This window comes from Halichoerus grypus, chromosome 13 (assembly GCF_964656455.1).
Source record: "Halichoerus grypus chromosome 13, mHalGry1.hap1.1, whole genome shotgun sequence".
Classification (NCBI taxonomy): Eukaryota; Metazoa; Chordata; class Mammalia; order Carnivora; family Phocidae; genus Halichoerus; species Halichoerus grypus.
This window is the reverse complement of record NC_135724.1, coordinates 68914614-68937736: the sequence shown is the minus strand read 5'-3', so window position 1 is coordinate 68937736 and position 23123 is coordinate 68914614. Positions and strand designations below refer to the sequence as shown.

General features: G+C 52.1%; 2 protein-coding genes across 2 annotated transcripts in view; one reads left to right on the top strand and one right to left on the bottom strand.

The window, feature by feature from the left end:
• GNAZ (G protein subunit alpha z) overlaps positions 1–5827 on the top strand; it is a 52504-nt gene extending 46677 nt beyond the window's left edge. Inside the window, exon 3 of the mRNA XM_036077821.2 lies at positions 3936–5827. Within this exon, the coding sequence (XP_035933714.1) occupies positions 3936–4280 (345 nt within the window). The 3' untranslated portion in view covers positions 4281–5827. The remainder of the gene's footprint in view (positions 1–3935) is intronic.
• A 6066-nt stretch (positions 5828–11893) lies between these two features.
• LOC118526536 (radial spoke head 14 homolog) lies at positions 11894–18355 on the bottom strand. Its single transcript, XM_078060127.1, has 4 exons — positions 18114–18355; positions 16948–17050; positions 13928–14046; positions 11894–12191 (listed from the first exon to the last, which is right to left on the bottom strand). The coding sequence occupies exons 1-4, from the start codon at positions 18310–18312 to the stop codon at positions 12067–12069; spliced, it is 546 nt and encodes a 181-aa protein (XP_077916253.1). The 5' UTR covers positions 18313–18355; the 3' UTR covers positions 11894–12066.
• Positions 18356–23123: the final 4768 nt, after the last annotated feature.

Genomic DNA, 23123 nt, shown 5'->3' with positions numbered 1-23123 from the left:
TCTGTTCCACATTATTTATATAAATGAATGTGCAAACAAACCCCAGACTCCTAGAAAGGGCATCTTGCTGGTGAGCAGGCCCTGGAGAGAGCTGGCTGGGCATCAGAGCCCCAGGCTGGCACTGCTGGGGGCTACTGGTGGGTGTGCTTCCTCCTGGGTGAAGCACCCGTGACCACTGCTCCGTTGGCAGCTAGAGCGGTAAAGGCAAGGAGGGCTTCTTGCTGGAAGAGAACATGTGGCTGGTGGAGACAGAGGGCTCTTAGGCGAGCCCTGGGAGTCGGCCTGTCCCAGCCTCTGTCTTCCCATGTGTGAAATGGGTAGCACCCCTGCTTGCAGCACAGACATGACTTGCAGGCTTCTCGGATTCCGCGTCTACGAAGATGTTTGTATCGGGCTAACGGAAGTTTCACAGGACAAGGGGGTGATGTGTTAGCAATGATTCCAAAGCTGCCCCTGGCTTCATTTGCCCTAGGGGCCCAGCAGCCCAGTTGGACTGCACAAGGATGGTGCCCAACCCTGGCTTACCACCTTTGGGGCCCTCAGCAGCAGCTCTGACCCATAACACCAAGTGGGCAAAGTCACAAGGGAACTGGGTGGCAGGGGGGACCCCACCCAGGCCAGGGAGGAGAAGAATGGGGCCACAGCTGGTGTCCAGGCCATGTACACCCACCGGGGGGAGGGGGGGCAGGGGAGGCCCTAAAGGCCAGACTGAGGGGCTGGGACTTTATCCTGGTGCAGGGTGCATAGCCAGACATATGCTGCAGGAAGGTGAACAGGGTATGGGGGTGGGAGAAGTCAGGGGAGCTTCCAGGAAGAAGGGGCCTTCAGCGAGGCTGCAGAGGGTGAGCAGAACATGGAGAGAGGAGGAGGGAGGCCCTAGAGGCTGGGCGGGGACCCATGGCACTCATTCCTCCCATACTCACACTCGTGCAGTTTCCAGAGTTACCGCCCAAAATAGCACGTTCCTTTTTCAATGATCTGTGCTTTGAGGTGTCAGGACACTTCTCTGCCCACTTGGGAGGCAGAAGGGCATGTGCCACAGTGACAGCACCATGGGCGCCCAGTCCCCCCTGTAGCACCAGGGCCCCACCCTGCCCACACGGCACCTCCTGGGTTTGGCTCCTCAGCAGAGGGGCCTGGCACGGCAGCACCCCATTTGGGCCACGAGCACCCCGGGAGCAGCAGGGGATGGCAGGTGGAGTATAGCATCTAGGCCAGTGCTTCTCGAGCTCTGAAGCTCGTGTGTGTTTCTTTAAGCTGGTACCCGGTCGGTGCGTCCCCCAGGCTGTGCTGAATCCTGCCTGGCAGCACCCACACAACCAGGGTGTCTACACAGTTCGAGGTTTTGTGGTTACTCTTTGATGCCCACCATCTCCCAGGTGTGTAAATAATGGCCAGTGTGGTTGCCCATGGTTTGTCCCAAGGAAGAGAGAGAAGCAGGAAACCTGAGCCCCCAAAAGCCAGGAAAGCAAGAGGAGCCCCAGGAGTGGGCAAGGGCCCCACGATGAGGGAGACCCCTGTTCTGTGGTCTTAGGCAGTAGCGATCCTTTGAGTATGCGCAAGGTGCTGCCAAGCGCATGGCTGCCCTGTAAGGAAAGTGCCCGAGCTCCCAGATTTCCAAGTAAGGAACTTAAGGCTCAGAAAGATGTCTAGGGTCCAGAAAGCCTGCCAAGAGCTGTCTGTGGGGCAGAGGTTCACATGGGACAGGAAGGTCAGTTGGGGCTGAAGTCGGGAACCTGGGGTGTGTGCTGAGCAGGAAGGGCAGCCGAGCTGGCCGTGAGGTGGGAGGGGAAATGTGGCCTATTGACCGCTCCAGTGCCACACAGGGCCTGCCCTCAAGGGGCCGACCGGCAGAGGCCTCAGTGCTGGCCAGCACACGTGCCCATGCACTGTTCCAGCATGTTGGGGATGCCCTCCTGCCCCTCCGCTTCCCAGACCCCACAGCCTGTCCAGAGCTGCTGGGCTTGGGCCGGGTATAAGAGCTCCCCTGGCTTTCCCCCCAAGTGACCCAGCAGATACCCATTCTAGGACCCTGGCCATGTCCTGGCTCCCATTCCGCGAACCGCAGCTCTGTACTCAGGGCCCAGCCCTGGGCACTGGCCTGCTAGGTCCGACCTGCTGGTGGCCAGCCCACCCTGCTCTGAGTCCTGGGCCCCTGTCTGGGCTCTGTCACCTGGCATGAGAGCTGGGGCCTGTCACTGGCCCTTAGGGCATGCTCAGCAAGTATTTGCTCAATGGATTAATGTGTGCATGCTAATGACTACATCTGTTATTTATCTGATGTGAAATTTGGGGTCAGAAGCACAGCCCCTGATTATGACATCATTCCTAAGAGAATTGATAGCTCTGTTAGGCTTTACAGTGTGGCTTCCAGGAATCCATTAGCGCTAATTACTCTCCAATAGAATGTGACATTCCTAGACCACCACTTATCTCACATTTGGGAACATGGTGTGGCTCTTCCAGGCTCTACTGGGGCTGGGGATCCTGCATCTTGTTTCTGCAGAAAGGTCACCACCCCCCCCCCGTCCCAAAACCTGAAACCACTCATTTTCCAGAGTTTCTGGTATTCCTGAGCTCATTCTAAACAAGGCACAAGATCGGTTTTGGAAAACACAATCTCCAAGGTATATATGGAATCTCAGGGCAGCTTCTCTGAGGTGGGAGAATAATGACAAGTACCTCTGAGCATCCTCTCCCCACTCAACCTGGTTCCTTCTCAGCACTGATGCTCTTAGACTGTGTACCTCAGGCGATTCAGGATCCCCAGGAGAGCAGGGTTTCACTGAGGCATCCTCCTGGACACCCCCATCTGGGGTAACCTCACTTAGGCCAACAGTGCTGCCCATCCATGCTGCAGTGAGCCTGAGCTCCTGGCTGTGGAACTTGGAGCACATTTCCCACCTCCTCAAGCCTCAGTTTCATCATCTGTAAAATGGGAATAGGAAGGTGCAAGCCATGGCCACACCGTCAGCACCAGCTGCGGCTTCCTTCATCATTACCACACGACTGGTGATATAATATGGTCAGAAAGTCCTTAAATCCAACGCCTCAGATCTAAACTAAACTAGTTGCAGGCTTTGTTCGGACATTTGGCTTGTTCGTTTTATTTTAAAATGAGGGGCAGCTTTCACCATAGTAACTCACCAGCAGTCCTTTTGGAAGCTAGAATTATCAGTTGTGTGTGGAAACGGTGGGCTTGGGAGTCAGACAGATGCTTTATGTTCCTTAAAAACTCAGTCACTACAACCCATTTGAGGTCCTCAGAAAGAAGGGGGTAAGTAAAGGCCAGTGCCACTGGGGTCACCGAGCCTCCTGGGCCACTGTCCTCACATGAGCCCAATGTCCTAGCCGGGGCAGAGGGGCCTGAGCCTTCCCCAACTCTCTGGACTGGAGCCTTTGGTTTTGGAAGCACAGGCTCTCCGCTCACAGATCTGGCTGAGGACTGACGGTACCAGGTGACAGGACCGAGGCTTGGAGGACGGGCCAGAGCTGCCAGCCGGGCAGGAGGCTGGCCATGCTCACCTTGAGGGAGACGTGATGGCAGCTCGGGGGCCGTGAGCTAGCACAGGGCAACAGGAGATGGGGCCCTCGGCTGTGAGTACCTAGTTGCCCGGGTCCCTGCGGCTGAGGGAGGCTGGGCAGCAGGCCCAAGCCACAGAGGAGGGTCCGATGAAGCAGGACAGCCCCTTACAAAGAAGTGTCAGGGTGCCGAGGGCCGTGCCAGCCACTTCCCAGAGCCCGTGGGAGGCAGGTGAAGACAGACTCGGCTGACAGAGGAAGGACTTCCCAACAGAAGGGTGACATTTGCAGGGCCAGTGCCAGGCTGGGAGACCCTGCCGCGGGGTGGGAGGGCTTCCTCCCGGAAGGGCTGCAGGCCTCAGGCCTTTCCACGCTGCGTGCCCTGATTAACACCAGCATTTTCCTGCCTGCAGAGTCGAATGGCAGAGAGCCTGCGCCTTTTTGACTCCATCTGTAACAACAACTGGTTCATCAACACCTCACTCATCCTCTTCCTGAACAAGAAGGACCTGCTGGCGGAGAAGATCCGGCGCATCCCGCTCACCATCTGCTTCCCTGAATACAAGGGCCAGAACACCTACGAGGAGGCCGCCGTCTACATCCAGCGGCAGTTCGAGGACCTGAACCGCAACAAGGAGACCAAGGAGATCTACTCCCACTTCACCTGTGCCACCGACACCAGTAACATCCAGTTTGTTTTTGATGCGGTGACAGATGTCATCATACAGAACAATCTCAAGTACATAGGCCTTTGCTGAGGAGCCGGGCTGGCCGGTTTGCCTGTGGTGAAACCCCGGGGTGTCACACCCCCACTCGTGCTAGGGAGACCCAGCCCAGGGGCAGAAAACGGGGGGCCTGATGAATGTCCCCCCCGCCCCTGCACCTCCTTGGCCCCCACGTTTCCGCAAACATAAATATATACAGATAGATTGCTAGGTAGGTAGACACACACACATGCACACACACAGTCTGGAAATGGCCAAGTTCCCCGAAGCGTTGGAGCCTCTTGAAGACTTAAGCAGCTGTCACCAAGTTCACTACAAGCCCTTCCTGCCCCCTCACCTTGCCTTCCCGAGTTGGCCCTGCTCTGCATGGGGTTCCCCATGGGACTATGAGAGGCGGCTGGGTCATCTGGAGGAAGCCAGCTCTGCCCAAGCCTCGGACTGGGGACCTTGCTGCTGACCAGGAGGGAGGACCAGAGCAGGGTCTGTGCGCCTTCCCTGCTGGCCACGCCTACTGCTGGCCTACTCTGTACCACATTTGTTCTGGAACCAGGGTGCGAGGCCAGATGACAGCACTAACCAGACCTCCAGCCACTCACAGCTCTTTTTAAAACAGCTTCAAAATATGCAGCAAAAATCCACACAATAACATGAGTGGCACGATTTGTTTCAAACTAGGCCAGCTGGGTTCCAGCTTTTCTTCTACTAGTCTGATGTTTTATAAATCAAACCCTGGTTTTTCTTCTCTGACATTTTTTTTTTTTTTTTGGCCAAATCTCGTGGTGTTTCGCAGAAATATGGAAACTTTCAAATGCAGTTGAGTATTCTTTTTTAAAATGCAGATTTTCAAAACATATTTTTTTTTTCAGGTGGTCCTTTTTGTGTCTGGCTTGCTGAGTGTAAAAGTTGTTATCTGGATGAATCTGTCCCTCTGCTCCCGAGCAACACTGGGGCAGACGGTCGCCCTACGGCAGCCTCGCTGGGCCGCGTTGTACATAAGCCCGTGCAGCGTCCTCCTGTTACCGGTGCGGTTTCTGCTTCGTTTTTATTTCAGAAAATAAATGTGATGTATTTAAAGAAGGTTCTTCACCTAGGAGCGAATGAACAATAGCTAAATGTCTTGGTATTTAAAGAGTAAATTATTCGTGGCTTTGCAAGTGGAGGAAGGGGAAGCGAGAGATGGGGCCCCGGCCCCTGCACGTTCTGTACCTGAGACCGGCTGAGAGCCACTACAACTCCTGTGAAGGCTCAGCCAGCCTTGTAGCCTGAGGGAGTCCCCGCCGGGACCTTGCACTCTGGCCCTGCCTGGCCCAGGGCCTGTGGCACCCGCCACCACGGGAGGACCTTGGCCCAGGGCCGCATGTAAATATGAAACCCCCGCCATCAAGAGGGAAGGCACCGCCGGAGCCCTTGCCAAATCTCCTTTCCTCTCAGCCTCTGTTCGGTACCTGTATGTCCAAGGTCAGCGTGTGGAATCACAGCCAAGGACTTTAAGAGATGTACAGAGGGAAAGAGGAGCTGGTGATTGTATGAAAGGTAAAGATTGTCTACTTTAAGAAAATAAAATAACCTGAATGAGCTGAGCCTTGTCCTGCCGTGCTGTGACTGGCGGGAGGGGGCCCCGAGCCACCATCCGTGCCCACCTCGCCTTTTTCTCTCCCCTGATCCACACATCCAGGCACAATCACTTTGAAATGAATGTCAAGAATAAACAACCTCGGGCGCCTGGGTGGCTCAGTTGGTTAAGCAACTGCCTTCAGCTCAGGTCATGATCCTGGAGTCCCGGGATCGAGTCCCGCATCGGGCTCCCTGCTCAGCGAGGAGCCTGCTTCTCCCTCTGACCCTCCCCCCTCTCATGTACTCTCTCTCATTCTCGCTCTCTCAAATAAATAAATAAATCTTAAAAAAAAAAAAAAAAGAATAAACAACCTCAAGCGAGGAAAGATACTGCAAGGGGCGGGGTGTGGCGCTGCCAGGCCCATGTGTCTGGAGGGGCTGAGGTTTGGGGGAAATGATGGCTCCAAGACCCCCGCCCAGCACTAGCCCAGGCCGCACCATCACCCAGACCCCTCACAGCCTAAAGACACCTCTGCCAGAGTGCAAGAGGTGGACAGCCTGGAGGGTGTCGACAGTGCCCAACAGTGAGGGTGGGATCCTTGCAGGGTGTGGGGAGGAGGGGTCCCCCACCGTCCCGCTGTCTGCTGACTCTGGCTTGTGTGGTTAGGGGCATCTCCATGTGGTGGAAGGCACTAATTAGGAGTCAGGCAAGTTTGTTCACCCTGCACCAGGCACCTTACAGATTATTTTAACACCTCTACGGTGGCAGGTTGTCAGCTGTGACCCGTTTTACAGATGAGGAAAGGTGCTCAAGGTCAAGGTCAGGGACTGCAGCAGAGAGGCAAGTGTTTCCCCAAGCCGGGGGTTCTTGCCTGGCTCTGCTCCTGATCACTTTGCACCCAGACACGATCCCACAGGGAGCACAGAGCCACCCTTGAGCCTCCTCCTCAAATCCAGGACCTACACAAAGCTCTGAGTGAGGACCACGCATGCGCACACGCGGATACACATTACAGAGACACACATACAGATCGGGCTCTCTCCCTCCCCCACCCCTGAGCCCTCGTGGGGATTCCTTTCACGCCTTCCCACATCACCAAACAGCAAAAACCCAAGGGGACTTTTAAGAAGAAATAGCATGTGACTTGAAATCTTTGGGACTTATTCTACGCTTTTAATGCCAACTGTGAAAAGAGCAGTAATTTCACCATGAGCATCCTTCACCTAAAAATACACAGCTAGAGGGAAAATAGGAGGATTCTGCCTTCCCTCCTGATGTGCTCAGGGATGGGAGGTGGCTTCCCTGGGCCAGTGCTCCCAGTTCCCAGAGCCCAGTCAGCCGACTCTCCCAGGGCCCCGCTCTCCACCGCAATCTGTCTGCACTGCTTTTTTTCCTTTTAAACTTCCTCTGTGATCCGCTACACGAGCTGCCCCTCCCTGCCTCATTTCACTGACACCTCTGACAAGTATGTTTCCTATACTCTCCTCTTCCGCAACATTTCAGAGACTGTGCATTCAGTGCATTTTATTTTTCATTTTGTACGTTGCCTATTTTTATTGAAGTATAATTGGCATTCCATCCTATTAGTTTCAGGTATTCCACATAGTGATTCAGTACTTTTATATACGTTATGAAATGATCCCCATGATAAGTCTAGTCACCCCACCCTCGGTCTGTGCTGGTTCTTCTTCTTGTGGGCCTGCTACATCCCCCTTTTGCTCTGCTCATCATGCTGACGTGCCTTCCCCTGTGCTCGCAGTCCAAGATGGTCTATCCCTTGGGGCCCAGCCTGCTGGGTGTTGGAGGTCCCTGCCCTCCCACACTCCACTGCATAAAGCACCCATGCCAGGGCGAGGTGGGAAGGGGACCTGGCCCAGTCTGACCCACCTTCTTCCTCCACTGTGCCCAAACAGTGCCCAGTGTGGAGAAGGCACCTGCTAAGCTAAAGGTCCAGGAAAGGTCCACTGATGGTGGCATCAGCCAGACGGAAATGAGCTCTGGGACCAGCAGAAGAGGGACCGGTGGGAGGAGGCCAGAGTTGGCAGGAGGGCAATCCTAAGGGGAGAGGCTCTACCCTGTGCAGGAAGGGCTGGCCCAGCCTCGCCCTCTGCAGGTGACTAACCACAGCCCAGGTCCCACGAAGTGGCCAAAGACTCCCTCTCCTAGGGCACACCACCATGTGGGCTCTGGGTATCACCATCTGCTGCTATAGTTCTCGTGGTCACCTGAGATGGAGCCATGGGCCACTGACAATAATCCCAGCTCCCCTTGGTGACTGCTCACCACATGGCCCTGCTGAACCTGGTACACACTCGTCTGATTCCATCCTCCCCAACTCCTGGGAAGCCAAGATTACTGGTTCTGCTTTATAGAGGGCGAAAGTAGAGACCCAGAGGGGAGATGACTTCCCAGCATCACACAGTGTAACAAGTGATCCGACCAGGCCTGGGTCCCCAGGGCCAGTGCTCCCTCTGTCCACCCTCCCTGGAGCCCACGCAAGGCCCTGGCCATCTAGGACAAATGGGGGTGGGGTGCGGGTCTGCTGCCTCAGGGGCAAGTGCTGGGGAGGGCCACAGTCCCCCATGAGGACAAGGGGGCCCCACCAAGGCTGGACGGCACCCTGGGTGCTCTCTTCACTAAAAGATGAGCCAGGTGAGGGGCTTCAGTGCTGAGGTAGGTCCAAGGCCGGGGGCCAGCTGCTTCTGCCCAGCGCATGCACTGGAAGGACTTGACCCTGTAATGAGCTGTCCCAAACCGCCTGGGAATATTATGAAAACCTTCTGGAGAGAGCTCAGAAAGACCGCCCGGTCTAAGAGAGCCCACGAGGATAGCTGTTGGGATGGTGACCTGCCTTGACTGGGCTGGACAGGGAAAGGCTCTCCGGCCTGGAGAAGGCCAGTGGATGGGGAGGGTGAGCGGAGAGGAGGCTTCAAGCAGGTGTACCAGGCTGGGAACCAGGTGGGCAGGGTCACCGTTGGTGGGCATCGTCCTTTGCTAAGTCTGGGAAGGGGGCAGCTGCCCACATAGACTGTCAGGCTGAGGACATGCCTAGGGCCTGCTGCACCCTGTCCTGAAGGCAGGTGAGAAAGGAAAGGCCCACCCCTCCGAGGCAGCCAGCCCCATCCCTGCACTCTGCGGTGTCAGAGCCAGGAGGAGCCAGGGCTGCTCTGGGCCACTTCCCCAGGCAGCCCAGGAGGAGGGAAAGGGGTGCAGCAGCTTGCTTGCCCGAGACTGCCTGGCTGAGGCACACTGCAGAAGGGGGAGAACACCCTGTTTTGCTTCTCCAGCAGAGCCTCTCCCTAGGCTTCTGCTACTCCCACCCCTTCAGCTCTGATGTCGCCACGCACCTCAAAATTCCCAGGATCAGGGGCACCTGGGTGGCTCAGTCCTTAAGCGTCTGCCTTCGGCTCAGGTCATGATCCTAGGGTCCTGGGATCGAGCCCCACATCGGGCTCCCAGCTCGGCGGGAGGCCTGCTTCTCCCTCTCCCACTCCCCCTGCTTGTGTTCCCTCTCTCGCTGTGTCTCTCTCTGTCAAATAAATAAATAAAATCTTAAAAAAAAAATTCCCAGGATCGGAACTGCATCTGACATAAAGCCTGGTAAGCCCTGGCCCTCCCCAGGCCCGTGCTGCTCCTGTCTGAGGCTGAGGAGCCAGACTGCACAGGAGAGGACTGGGCAAAGCCTCTCCGCCTCCCTCACCCCTCCCTGGCTGGTGCTCGCCTCTGGGCAGGGAGGGGCACCTGTTTTGAGCCCCACAGCCCCACCCAAGCCAGGCTGCACACAGTGTGTCAGAGAGAGAGCAGTCCCAGCACCGTGATGCTGCCGCAGCTGGGCCAGCAGCTCAGAGCTCCATCCACACTCACAGGTGCACCCAGTCACCCTGTTCCAGGCCACCGTCAGAGGGTCCAAGGGGCCTGGGCCATGGCCAGTGGGGCCGGTAGGGAGACACTTCCAGGGCCCCAGTGCTATTCAGCTGCCTCCCAAAATCCAGTTACAGAAGAATCTTCAGTTTGGGCATCAGAGTTCTCTCCGGCCGGCCACAAAATAAGACCTGTTTCTGTGTGGGGTTGGCAGAAACGAGGGAGCAGACAGAGATTCCCCCAGAATCCCCAGCGGTCACTCAGGGCCCAGCTGACAGGGAACCTGGGCTGGAGGCTTCTGTGTGGCATTTGCTTCTACAATCCTGGTTTCTCTTCACCTGACTTGCAGCACCCCCGGGGCCTGAGATGAGAGCCAGGCCCCGTCAGGCAGTCATCGGTCCTGTGGCACCCCCTGCTGGTTACCACGGGAAACCACACAGCAGGCCTGGGCCCGCCAGGCCCAACCACTCAAGAGGGGAGACCTCCGTTTCCCTACAGATACCACACACTACAGACGAAGCGATTGAGGCACAGTGGCTGGAACAGATCAAGGGCCCAACACAGTTGTTGAATTAATGAAGGAGGGAGGGAGTGAACTGCCACAAATAAATAACAAATGATCCTTTAAAATATGGCATAAAATCTGCGAACACCAATATTTGTTGAGCGCCGGGCACTCGGCCTGGGGCAGAGGGTGCCTTGTGGCATGGCAGTGGATAGAAAACCCGTACTAATGACCACCAGTAGGAGAGCCAGCTGAGTCCAGACTATGCCAGGCCCACAGGCACACAGACTCCCATGCTCTGGGATAAAGCCGACGCTCTCCGACAGGCTGTGCTACTGCCCAAGGTCACATGCTGCTTAAAAGTGCAGCCATGAAGGAGATGTACCCACCCCACCCCGAGGCCCAGCAAGGACACCACCTGGGACACAGCCACACTGGCCACCCCAGAAGCCACAGTGCTCAGAGTCCCCCCAGGAGGACTTCTTGGGGTGCCTGCCATACCCCATGTCTCCCTTTCTCCCTCCAGCTATTCCCCCCCTACCCACCCAGTGCTGCACATCCCTCACCAGAGCGTCCCGGGCACGTCACAATGGGCAGCACCCAAGAAAGCCTGTGAGAGAGGGTGCGGTTCACTCCCGGGGCCCCGGGTGAGGCTTGTCAGAACCATGGCCCCACTACTCCTTGTGATGCACCCAGTGCTTGTGGATTCCAGAACAATTTTGCAGGCAGGAGATAGAAGCAGGGCCCTCCCCACCAGAACACAGATTACCGTAGAGCTTTTGTAACTAAGACCGTGTCAGATTGGCAAGGGCTAAACAAGAAGACCTACAAATAAACAAACAAACAAAAATCCAGGCCAGGTACCTTCACCAGCTAAATGTGAAAAGCAAAACTCCTACACGGTTAGAACAAAACAGGGCAGAATATCTTCATGAGCTCTTAAGCAGCACCAAACACACACACACACACACACACACACACACACACAGGGAAAGATGGATGAAACTGACTACATTCAAATGAAAAACTGCTGGGCTAATGAATAAGCAAATAAACAGTGAAAAGCCACGCAACAACCCAGGAAATGGTATTTGCAATGTGTGTAGCCAACGAAGGGTTGGAATCCAGGATGAATGAAACACTCCCTCAGATCAGTAAGAAATAGAAAAACAACTCAACAGAACGCTCAGGTTCCGGGGAGGCACTGGGCAGGAGAGGAGATGCGGGTGGTGCCAGGCAGAGGAAAGACGCCCCCTCTCCCAGACACGGGACGGCAAAGCCACGTGCAACAGCACGGCACGCCATCAGGTTGCTGGTGAGGACGTGCAACGGGCTCTCTCCTGGCTGGAGGAGGGCAGTCTGGGAAGCAATTGCAGTATCTGGCCAAGCTGAAGGCCATGCATTCTCCCGCCTCCACAAGGATGCTCTCCTCCAGCAGAGGCCTTGGAGGGACTCCAGGAAAATCTGAGCGGGAACACTCGGGATCAGAAACAACCAGCCTGCCCTGTGAGCCAAGCAGGGGTAAGTGTATTGAATGTCAGTGTTACATTCAAACACCAGAAGGGTATGCCACGGTTAAGATAGTCAAACAGAGCCTGTGACACAACATGGATAAATTTCAAAATTATAATTAGGTTAAGTGGCAAGGGGATACATTCAGCAAGATCCATTGGCATCGAGTTTTAAAACATGCTAGGCAAGATCTCTATATAACTACATTCATGGTAACATATAAAGATGTGCGCTAGGGATATAGTCAGAAATTACTGGGGGCTCCAGGGAGGGCAGGAGAAAGGGTAAGGGTGCTGGGTGGGGAGGTTCACAGGGTGCTCGGACTGTTATTACTTTTTTTAAACAAAAATCTCAAGCAAATGGGAACTATGGTAGAATATTAAGACTTAGCAAAGCTGTGATGGCAATTGATGTTTACTATCATTGTCTCTGTATTTCTCTGAATGCTTCAACAGGTCGCAATAATTTAAGAAAGCTGGCTGGGAGCTCCACACCCCAAGAAGGAACATTTCTGTGTGGTGAGCACAGGGCATTCATTTAGCTCAGCCCTGAGCACTGGTGCTTCACAAACACCCCACTATCCCAGTGGCCCTCAATCATGGCCTCAAAGGAGAATCAGCCAAGGTGTGTTTGAGAAAGATACGTGCGCCCGCTCCCAGAGAGAGATCTTGTTGGCCTGGGATAGGGCCAGGGATAAAAGTGTGTCCTTTTAAAAGACCACCAGAGGTTCTGTTGTCTGGCCTAGCATGCTCCCCAACACCCAGCCCGGCCCAGGTAGCAGGTGCGCCTCCCAGATGGGCAGCAATCCCAGGCCCCCAAGGACTCCAGTCCATTTGGCCTGCCTCTCTGTACCTGATCCCATAGTCATCTCTTTCTGGGCCCTCAGTTCAGGGAGTACTCTCACGTGGAGTTGAGTGTTTATGGCGTGTTTCATGCAGGGTGATGAGCTACACGCTTGGCGAGCGTCTTCTCACTTGCCCTCACTTCAGGCCTCTGAGGCAGGTAGTATCGGCCTCACTTTAGAAATGAGGAAATAACCCAACCAGGGGCATGCAAGGAACCAGTGGAAGGGCAGAGGGAACCCAGGGCTGTCTCACTCCTGGGTTGCCACACCTTTTTGCCCACCTTTAACTTAAGGCGCCCCCTTTAAGGCCTTGATATCACGCCTCTTGGAATGAGCCCCCTGTTTAAAAATGTTCATTGCACCACATGACAGGGTGGACATGAAACTGACACAAATCTCAGCCCTCTAGCTGTAGTGGGTGGGTGGCCGTCACCCTGGACTCCGCCTCTAATCAGCAGGAGCACTCAACTGAAGGGGACCTCAAGCCTGGGGGGCAGGCTTTCTTCATTCCTTAAACGTGCTATGGCACATTTCACAAAGGAGGGCTATAATCATCAGGGAAACACAGATTAAAACCAAAATGAGACACTACCACACACCCACCCACCAAAATAGCTAAAATAAAGAGCCAGGAAAGATCAAGTGTGGGTGAGGATCGAGAGCATGTGGAACTCTAAGACACTGCTGGTGGGAGCGTAAATTGGTATAACTATTTTAGAAAACCATTGGCGGTACCTTCTAAAGCTGAACATAAACTTGTCCTATCCCCAGCAATTCCCCTCCCAGGTATGTCTCAAAAGAAATGCATCTATACGTCCATCAAAAGGCACTCACAAGAATGTTTATAGACACTCTATTCTTGGTAGCCATACACTAGAAACAATTCAAATGTCCGTTGGCAACAAAGTGGATAAAGAAACTGTAGTATGCTCATATAATGTGAATACCACACTCTAGCGCAAATCAGCAAAAACCATACATGGATCTCAGAGACAAAACGTTGAGTCACAAGAAAGCTAGAAACAAGATGTCACAGACTGTATGTTTCCACTCACGTAGAGTTTAAGAAAAGACATAAAACAATCTATGGTTTCATAAATAGAAGATACTGTTTCCCTTTGGGTGAGGGGTAGTAACTGGTCTGGGGCATGTGGGAAGTTTTTAGAGTGGTGGCGATACTCTAGAAGTTTCTCAATCTGGGTAGTGGTTCCATGGCATGTTCACTTAGTACAATTTAATAAAACGTTCATGTATGATTTGTGCCTTTTTGATATGTACCATCAGTAAAAGCATAACTTTTAAAAAAAAAAAAAAAATGTGCTCTAGACCACGATCTGCAGCATGGCGCGTGAGTGACCTGGAGTGGAGACCGGGGGCCACCTGAGTGCCCACGGAGAGCCTACCTGAGGGGAGCTGGGCCACGTGCTTCAACGCCAGGTGCAAGTTCTCTCGACAGGCTGGCTGAGGGTCGTTCAGCAGGTAGGACAAGGCAAGGATGACATCGTGCTTTAAAAAGCCCTCTCTGGGGAAAAGAATTCAGATTTAGACACAATTAAGACCATGCCCAGAGAGAATCCAGTTAAGAGCAAGGAGGAAGGTGCCCACCCACAGCAGGCCACATTCCTCCAGCTTCCAAGGAGAAGAAAAAGGCCAGAGGTGGACAATCTATTACAGCATCTCTAGAGGCCATGAGAGCAGTGTGGCTTGTGTGTGAGTGGAAGGAACCACATGTTGGAATCACATAGCTCTGCCCCTTCCTTAGCTAGGACTCCGATGCTCTTTGTGCCCCCAGATGCTTCCTTTTATTCTTGTGAGTGTCAGTCCTATTATCTGTAAAATGAGGATGGGCAGCAGAACCTCACAACTGACCCACCCTGAACTTCGGGGATCCACCCACCAGGGCACACACCCACTGATGCTCCAGGCTCTGCAAACTCTGCCCCTGCTTGAAGCCCCTGCCTCTTCCCCCAGCTTGCCAACATCCAGATGCTTACCTCCAAACCTATGTAGCCTGTTATGCTGCTTGTTATAATTATATAAGTTAATTAACTATTAGGTAAGCCAATTAGATGTGAGAAGAGTTTTTTTTTTTTTTAATTTCCTTATGAAAACAAAGTTGATTGCTTTGGGAAGACTCAAAAGTGAGTCTCAAAAAAAAAAAAATGAGATGACTGTAAAAGATTCTAGAAGGTTTTTACATGCAGATTACTCCATTAATGTCTTTGAGTTCTCGCTCTATTGGAAAGAAACCAAAGTTGCAAATTAGATGATGTTATAGGTGTGGTTTAAGCAAAAAAGATGATGGGAAACACCAACCAGTGGGCCCACACCCAAGAAGAGGCCCTGGGTGGCACACAGGGATTGGTGAATGCCTAATTATTTGTGCCTGGGGTTAAAATGAACAGTTTAAAGGGAATGTACAATTTCTTCAATTGCTGGCTTTGTAACCATTTCTTTTGATTAACTGCTGGGCCTGAGCACATCTGGCGTGAGGGCTTCTGAGGTCACATCTCTCGGGGCTGGGGTCAGTGAGAACTCAGTGTGATGCCTTTGCCCAGGGCCTGACACACAGGAAGTGCCCAACCAATCATGCTCGTGCCGTGTCGGCCAGGATTTAACCTACGGTGAGTTCTGAGTCATTCCAGGACAAGAAAATCCTAGCAGGGCACCCCGGTTGCAGGAGACTTCCCTGACGGCCCGTCATGAGGTGTCTGGGCCTCTTCAGTCAGTGCCTAGTCGCCCACTCCCTGTCACTCCTGCGTTGTAAGGCCGCCGTATTTGCCCCGAGGGCATCTGCCCCCCTCACCAGCAGGTGAGCCGGGGGAGCTAGACCTCCTGGAAGGCTCTCCCATTTGTGGGCTGTCATACCAACGGACTCCTCAAGGCGACAAGACGTCAAGCCCCAGGCTGCTACCCTCATCCCCTCTTCCTGTTGCTACCTGTGTGGGTACAAGGGGCACAGAAGTTTCCACATGAGCAGTCACTTAGAGCTCGACAGGCTCCACAGGCTACTGGCTTTAAGTTATAAGATCCCCACTGAACTGGGGACAACTTCAGAAATTGGCCTCCGTTACTTTTGGCCCTTTGCATTCTTCATCTACTGTGGTGTGGTGGAGCGAGACAGAGTTTGGGAATCCTGGCCCCTGGTCTCTTGGTTCTCCCCCTGACACCCGGAGGTGGCAGCGTGCGGGATGGCAGACACTGAAGGAGTGTGCGGGCCAGGCCATAGCAGGTCCCTGGTCAGTGATCCTTGCTTCACTGCGTGTCCCCCCCCATCCCCTGCTACCGTGGCCATATCCCCCAACCTCCTTCTGCCACTAAACAAACCAACAGGCACCCCCACTAGGCTCACAATTTCCTTGTACTTGGCCAAGCTCCAAGCACTTCTCCCCACAGTGTCTGTCAGCCCTTGTTGGGGGGCTACCACTTAATGTCCACATCGGGTCCAGAGAGAGAAAAAAGGAACAGGAAAAATGAGAGGTGCTTCAGTCCTCTATGCTCCCAAGTATTAAAGCACTTTCCCTGGGTCTGTCTCAGATAAGCACAGCGAGACTCCACCAAGGTCACATCAGGAAAGGTTGGGGTCCCCAGACACCAGGGCTCCTGCTCCCCACCACTCCTCTGCCCTGCTTGGTGCAAAGCATGTGAATTAGGGATCTCACTGTGTAGCACCACCTCCCCATATGCACCCCGTTCATTCATAGCGACCCATCGGGCCGGGGCTATACACGGTTCAGGCTAACCACGTCCCCTTCTGGGGACCTGAAATTAGAACCCAGAGAGGAGTCAGGGAGTGGGGAGGTCAGGGGGACTGAGGGACCGACGCCCCCATCTGGAGATGGCCCTGAGCAAGCGGAGTGCCAGTTCACAAAGACTATCTGCAGGGAGAAGGCGGCAGCGGTCCCCAGAGAGAGGAGCACCCAGTGGCCACCCAGGCCAACGTGAGGCCAACGTTTCGGGGCTGAGCACTTCACATGCGCCAACCTATTGAACTCCCTGCCCCCACGAGCAGGTGCAGACGAGGACACTGAGGCACAGAGAGCTTGAGGAGAGGCGGGCCTGAGCAACCTTACATTTCGTGAGATGCCCTGACACTCCTGAAAGGACAAGCCGGAAGACAGTGAGCATCCTGCCCCTCTATTCCTTCTTTCTGGGCATGTGCACACTGGGCAGCAGTCCCTGGGCAGGGGCTCCAGGGCTGTTTGTGGTTCTCGGTTCTGTTTTCAATACCAAGTAAAACTAGTGATCCCAGGTCAAGAGCGTGAACTGAACAGATATGGGAATGCACCCCCACCCTCCCTTTGACACACACACAAACTGACAGACAAAAATTCAGAGTATTCAAGGTCATCCAAGGGCCTGCCACCCAGGGGAGGGGTGTGGCTCCAAAGCATGACATTGGTTTCCAGAGACAGCTGCCCACCTGCCCACGTTATGGGTCGCCATGATGTAGAGCACCTCGGTGGTCTTTATCCGCACCATGTCATTGCTATCCTTCAGCAAAGCTTTCAGGCTCTCCAGGCAGCCTGCAAGGCACAAAAACCTTTGAACATCTACCAGTCTAAGAAATCAACTCACCTAGAAGTCGACGGGTGAGCCAATGTCGGGCAATAAGAAACTACCAGAAGCTCTGCTGCTTTGGGGCCTGGGGGGAATCGTGTCAGTTGCAAAGGAGTTCCGATTCACTGAAGGGGTCTCTGTGGGCTAGAAAGGCTCACACAGGGGACTGTGTTATCTAACCCCCTGCACACTTCCGACTGATGCCTTGTCTCTCCGTCCACTACAGGATTAAGAAAATGGCCTTTGCATTTGGAGAGACTGAGGGGTCAAATTCTCACCCCTGTCCCCAATTAGTCCTGTACCCTTGAATAGGTTACACCTAGGGATGCCAGGTTGAGCAAATAAAAATCCTGCTTTATTTATTTATCTGGCAACCCTAGCCTCGTACCCCTCCTCTGAACCTCCAGTTTTCTTATCTGTCAGTTTTCTTATCTTCCCTCCCAAGGCAGGTGCTATGAGAATTCAGATAACACAGGCAGTGTGCTGGGGTGGTGCTGCCCAGAGTCAGGCTTATGAAACAGCAACTCTTATTACTGAAGCTCCAACCCGGTATCCTAGGCCCTGGTTCTGGGAACCACAGCCAAATCCGGAATTAACTAGCCTTTTGCTAGGGCTGGAGAAAGAAGCAGCAATTCGTCCATCATGCGCCTGATCTGGGAAACATGTGACCATGTCATGAAAATCACCTCAAGCCTTATTTTGATAATTAGCAGAGTGGGACACAAGGGACATAGCTCCCAGATACATGTGTGGTTTAGTAAGGTGTGTGCCTATCTTTTGTGACAGTCTCATGGATGAGATAGATAAACAGCTCTGTTTGGTGGATTTGTGGCCACCTAGTTGAGCCATAGCAGAGGCGACTGATTCGTGGCTCTGGGTGGGACGCTGGTGGTGTATGAGCAAGGACTGACTGGCCAGCCGGGAGGGACGCAGTGAAGGGACCAGGTCGCCTCAGCCCCTCCCACTTTGAGCCACTGTGTCTGTCCATCCAGACCCCAGTCATGGTCACCTGGGCTGTGACACTCTCACCTATGTCAATGGCCACGTAGACATGCTCAGGGTCGTGCATGAGGTCGCACAAAGCCATGAGGGCTTTCTGCCTCGTCAGGAGGTCCTCCGACTGCAGCTCCTCGTTCAGCTTCGGCAGGGCCCGACAGCCATAGGCAATGGCGGCCTGGGCGGGGTTGATGTCGGGGGGCAGGTACATGGAGATCCGGGCATGGGCCATCTTTCCACGCCTGCAGAGGGCAACTCTCTAGCTTTCAAAACAAAGCTCTGCAGAAACCACTGATTAAGAGAACCCAAAAAGTTATCGTTATTACCCCTGGGATTTAGAAGCTACTTCTCATTTGATCCTCAAAACTGTAAGGGCAGTCAGGTAGGTATCTTTACTTCCGATTTGTGGCTGAGCAAACTGAGGCTGAGAGCAATGAAGGAATCTGCTCAAAGTCACAATAAAGGTCAATAGCAGCCCAAATTGCAAACTCCAGAGTCCTCCCATGCTTAACAACAGAGGAAATCACCAATACTTTACAGGCTGGGCCTTGGGTCAAAGGCACCAAAGAGACAAAGCAGATCAAATGAGCAAACACAAATATGGTCACGACGGGGAGGACTTATCTTACGCCAGCAACACCTAGTATTTAACTCAACTACTCCAGAAGGAGAGGACTTGCGTTATCCCAATTTTACAAAGGAAGTAGTTGAGGTCTAAGGATAGGAGTTGGCTTCAGGTCATGGAACTGATAAGGCCAGGAGCCAACATTCAAATCCAGGTCTAGTTCATTCATCCATCAGGGACCCTATTCAGATGCTGCTGCTTCTTTTTTTTTTTTTTAGGTTTTTTTTTTATATTCAGTTAGCCACTGTATAGTATTCAGATGCTTCTGACATATCTACAAAAAAAGGAATTAAGGTTAAAGTGTGATTTATTTTTTTTACACACACACACTCTTGGAGCAACTATAGGTAGTGTGGTTCAGTATAGCTGACGCTTGAACAACACAGGTGTGAAATGCACAGTCCACTTACACGTGGATTTTTTATAAAACAGTACTTTTTTTTACATAACACACTTTTTGCATAAATATTTTTTACATAAATACTGAATGTATTCTCTCCTTTATACTTTTATTAATAACATTTTCTTTCCTCTAGCTTCCTTTATTGTGAGAATATAGTATACAATAAATATGATATCACATACATGTTAATCGACTGTTTATGTTATCGGTAAGGCTCTGGTCAACAGTAGGCTTACTAATAGTGAAGGAGGGAGTCAAAGGTTATAAGTGGATTTTCGACTGTGGGGGAAGGGTAGTATTGGCACTCCTAAGCCTATGTTGTTCAAGGGTCAACTGTAGTTAAGAACGGGCTCCAGACCTAGGCCATGGGTGGCCCTTGACAAGTTCCTTCTTCTATCTGTGTCTTTCTACAGCTGCAAAAGGGAGGTGATAATAGCACCTCCTTCCCTCCCTGCCAGAGTGGTCATATGAACTGCTACTCATGAGCCTGGTGCACCAGGCTCTGGATATGTCATGTCCTCTGTGGCTACTATTATGGGGGTGGTGGTTCCTGCGATTAGTCCCAGTGACAACCCCAGCCCTGTAGGAATGATCAACTTCAGTAAAGGAGGTGAGCCAGACTCTGATTCTGGGCACCAAATGACGGGGACAAGAGGGGAGGGGGCCTAGCTGGGAGGGACGTGGCCATTTCTGGGCTCCCCGGGCAAGGAACAGTGGGTGCTGGGGACAGGGGCCTCCCCTCTTCTAAGGAGCATGGGTTAGGGAGGTAAGAGGACGCGAGCCCAGTGTGAACCCGGCTGGGTGGATCTGGGGACCCCCTGTTCCCTCTGGCGGCCGCCGGCTCACCTGCCTCAGCCCGCGGTCCCGGGAAGCGCCGTTGCCAGGCGACCGGGTTGCCAGGCTACCCCTCGGCGTCCGCAACGCCCGCCGCGCAGGCGCGAACGGCCCCGGAGCCGGGACCAGCTGTAAAGTAGGGACAATGATGCTTTACAGGGTTACTGTGTGGAACAAAGACGGCTCAGCTTTGTTCATGGTACAAAAGGGAAGCGAAGTGATTGTACTTTTTCTCTGAATTGAACACTGCATGCCTTTAATCCTCAGAGTAAACTCGGGAAGTGATAATGTCCAGTTTACAGACAAACTTCAGAAAGGTTCAGTAGCTTCCCCCAAGTTACACTGGCCTGATCCCTGGACCGTCTAGCCCTGGCCCATGCTCCTTCATCTACAATCTGATTACCTGCTAATGACATAGATCGCCCCTGCAGTGGAGCAAACACACTGCTGGCTGGAGCAATTGTTCTTAAAAGCAAGCCAGACCCAGGCATCACCTACATAAAACTCTCCCATGGCTTCCCACTGGTCTCAGGACAGAGTCCAAACTCCTAGCCTGCTACTCAAGGCCCTGAGTCATGGCCTCCTTCAGCCATGCTGGATTCTTTTAATTTCCCAAATGGTCAACTCTTTCTTGCAGCCTGAGCTCCTTGTAACACTAACCACTTCTTTGTCCTTCAAGACACAGCTTGGTGTACACTTCCTCCATGAATCCTATCCTCTCCCCAACTCCAAATTAGTAAATGATCCCATAGCTTAATTATCCCATTGGCACACTTCCTCCTTTAATTCTCTATTTATTTCTGTTTCCCCCAGCAGACTCCAACTTCCCTGAGGGTGGAGGCCTTGTCAGTCCTGTTTACTTGCCTTTCCAGTGCCAGGAATATACTAGAAGTTTCAGTCAATATAGAATAAATGAATGGTTAATGGACTTGAATCAAGAATTATAATCTACAAATCACTTTCACCACCTCGTGTGATCCTCACAAAGAACCCTTGAAGTTGATAGTCACATCCATTTTATAGCTGAGTAAACTGAGGCTCAGGAAGAGGTAGAGCAACTCACATAAGTCCACCCCCTAAGCCTGAGCCCTTAGCACTGAAACTTAACTAACAAAGGCACCAAGCATTAGCCTCCAGCACAATTAGCTTTAACATGAAGATAACTTAGATCGGTGTGCCCAGGATCCCATATTGTGATGTGGAGATCTGCCCCCTACTGTGGTTCTTCAAAGGACCTAGTCACAAAGGATCTCTAACCCAGAGCCTCCTAGCTTTTTTAGGAAGGCGGTGTGGAGAGCACTGGACTAGGAGTCAGGAAATCTGGTTTCCAATTCTAGTTCTAACTCACCGGGCAAATTCTTTTGATTTTGTGAGCCTTAGGTTCCTTGTCTGTGAAATCAGGGAGCTGAATCAAGTAGGTTCTCAAAGCTGGGAACCCTGGGCCTTTCAGAATCTGGTAATAGAGTCTTTTTTTTTTTTTTTTAATTATCCTTCAGTTTTATTATTTTTCTTTTTTTTTTTTTTTTTAAAGATTTTATTTATTTATTTGAGAGAGAGAATGAGAGACAGAGAGCATGAGAGGGAGGAGGGTCAGAGGGAGAAGCAGACTCCCTGCCGAGCAGGGAGCCCGATGCGGGACTCGATCCCGGGACTCCAGGATCATGACCTGAGCCGAAGGCAGTCGCTTAACCAACTGAGCCACCCAGGCGCCCAGTTTTATTATTTTTCAGTCTCCATTTTGTTATCTTTTAAAGATACACACAATATTATATTAGTATATATGTTAATTATGAAACATATAAATATAATAATTACATGTGAATTCACCACCAGAACATTATCAATGCCTGCATCCTTTTCCCGTATCTCATACCCCATCTTCCTCTCCAAAGCTAACTACTCTCTCATTTTGTGATTACACAGTCTTACAAATGTCTCTGGAGGCCATCTAGCCCACATGCCTCACTCTTCAAACAGAAACTAGCTTATAGGAGCTCAGTGAATCAGGTCAGCTTTTAAACAGCCATTAATTATAGAAATTAACTTTATAATATGAGCTCTAGAAGCCAGGCATATGATATTCAGGCTTCATTAGATTCAGAACTATGCAGATTAAGGTCAATGAATAGTAGGCCGCTGCAGGGGGCTCACTCCAATCGAAGGCCAATGCTACAGCAAAAGTTCTTATGCCATGATTGCCAAGAGGAGGAGGTGTCTGCGGGAAAGACTTGATGGAGGGAAGCACACCAAAATACATCAAGACCTGGCAAGGCCAGAGATGGGGGGATGTTGTTTATCATCTGTGTTCCAAATTGTTTATTTTCATTTGAGTTATTTATTGAATAGGCAATATATGCACATAGAGGAAAATCTAGAAAGTATGAAAGTAAGATGTCTCCCTCCCTTCTCAGTCCCCAGCCATCAGGTTGTCCTTACTAGCAACCACTGCTATCTTTCCAGAGCTAAGCTAAACTTACACAAGTAAATATGATTCATTTACTTTTTATTGTGGCAGCATACTTCAAACAGTGTTCTCTACCTTCTTTTTTAAAATTTAATATTTATTCATTCACTTAACATTCACTAAATGTCTGCTATGCCCAGGCACTGTTTAGTCCATGTGATACATGGATGAAATAAACACAAACACCCCTGCTCTCCGAGGAGCCAGTGAAGGGAGATAGACAATCAACAAAAACAATAAGTTATATAATATGTTAGAAAATAGTAGGTGCCTGGGAGAAACAGAGCCAAATAAGGGGTTGGGAGGATGCTACAATTGTAAATAGGCTGCTTTGGGGAGGCCTCATCTAGTGGTGTTATCTGAGCAAACTTGAAGAAGGGGAAGGAGGGGAGCAATGTGAATATCTGGGGGAAAAGCATTCCAGGCTTAGGGAACAGCCAGTGCAAACACCCTGGTGCCTGGTGTGTTGCAGGAACAGGAAGGAGGCCAGGGGAGCCTGTGTGGGATGGGGGGGATGGGGAGAAAGCGGTAGAAGATGAGAGGAAATAAGGCCAGAGCAAATTACGTGAAGCCTCTTGGGCCACTGTAAAGATTTTACTAATCTGAGAGAGATGAGGAGGCACCGGACGGTTTGGAGCCAAAGATTGCCATGATCTGCTTTGTTTTAACAGGAGGATCCCTGAGTCACCCAACTGGGAATAGGATAAGGGCAAGGGT

Excerpts from the sequence above, each read along its gene's own strand:
- LOC118526536 (XM_078060127.1), bottom strand. The coding sequence starts at position 18,312 with ATGGCCCATGCCCGGATCTCCATGTACCTGCCCCCCGACATCAACCCC. Across the intron at positions 14,047-16,947 it reads GCGACCCATAACGTGGGCAG|AGAGGGCTTTTTAAAGCACG; the intron begins GTGGGCAGCTGT and ends TCTTTTCCCCAG. Across the intron at positions 12,192-13,927 it reads CGTGGCCCAGCTCCCCTCAG|AAATGTTCCTTCTTGGGGTG; the intron begins GTAGGCTCTCCG and ends CTCACCACACAG.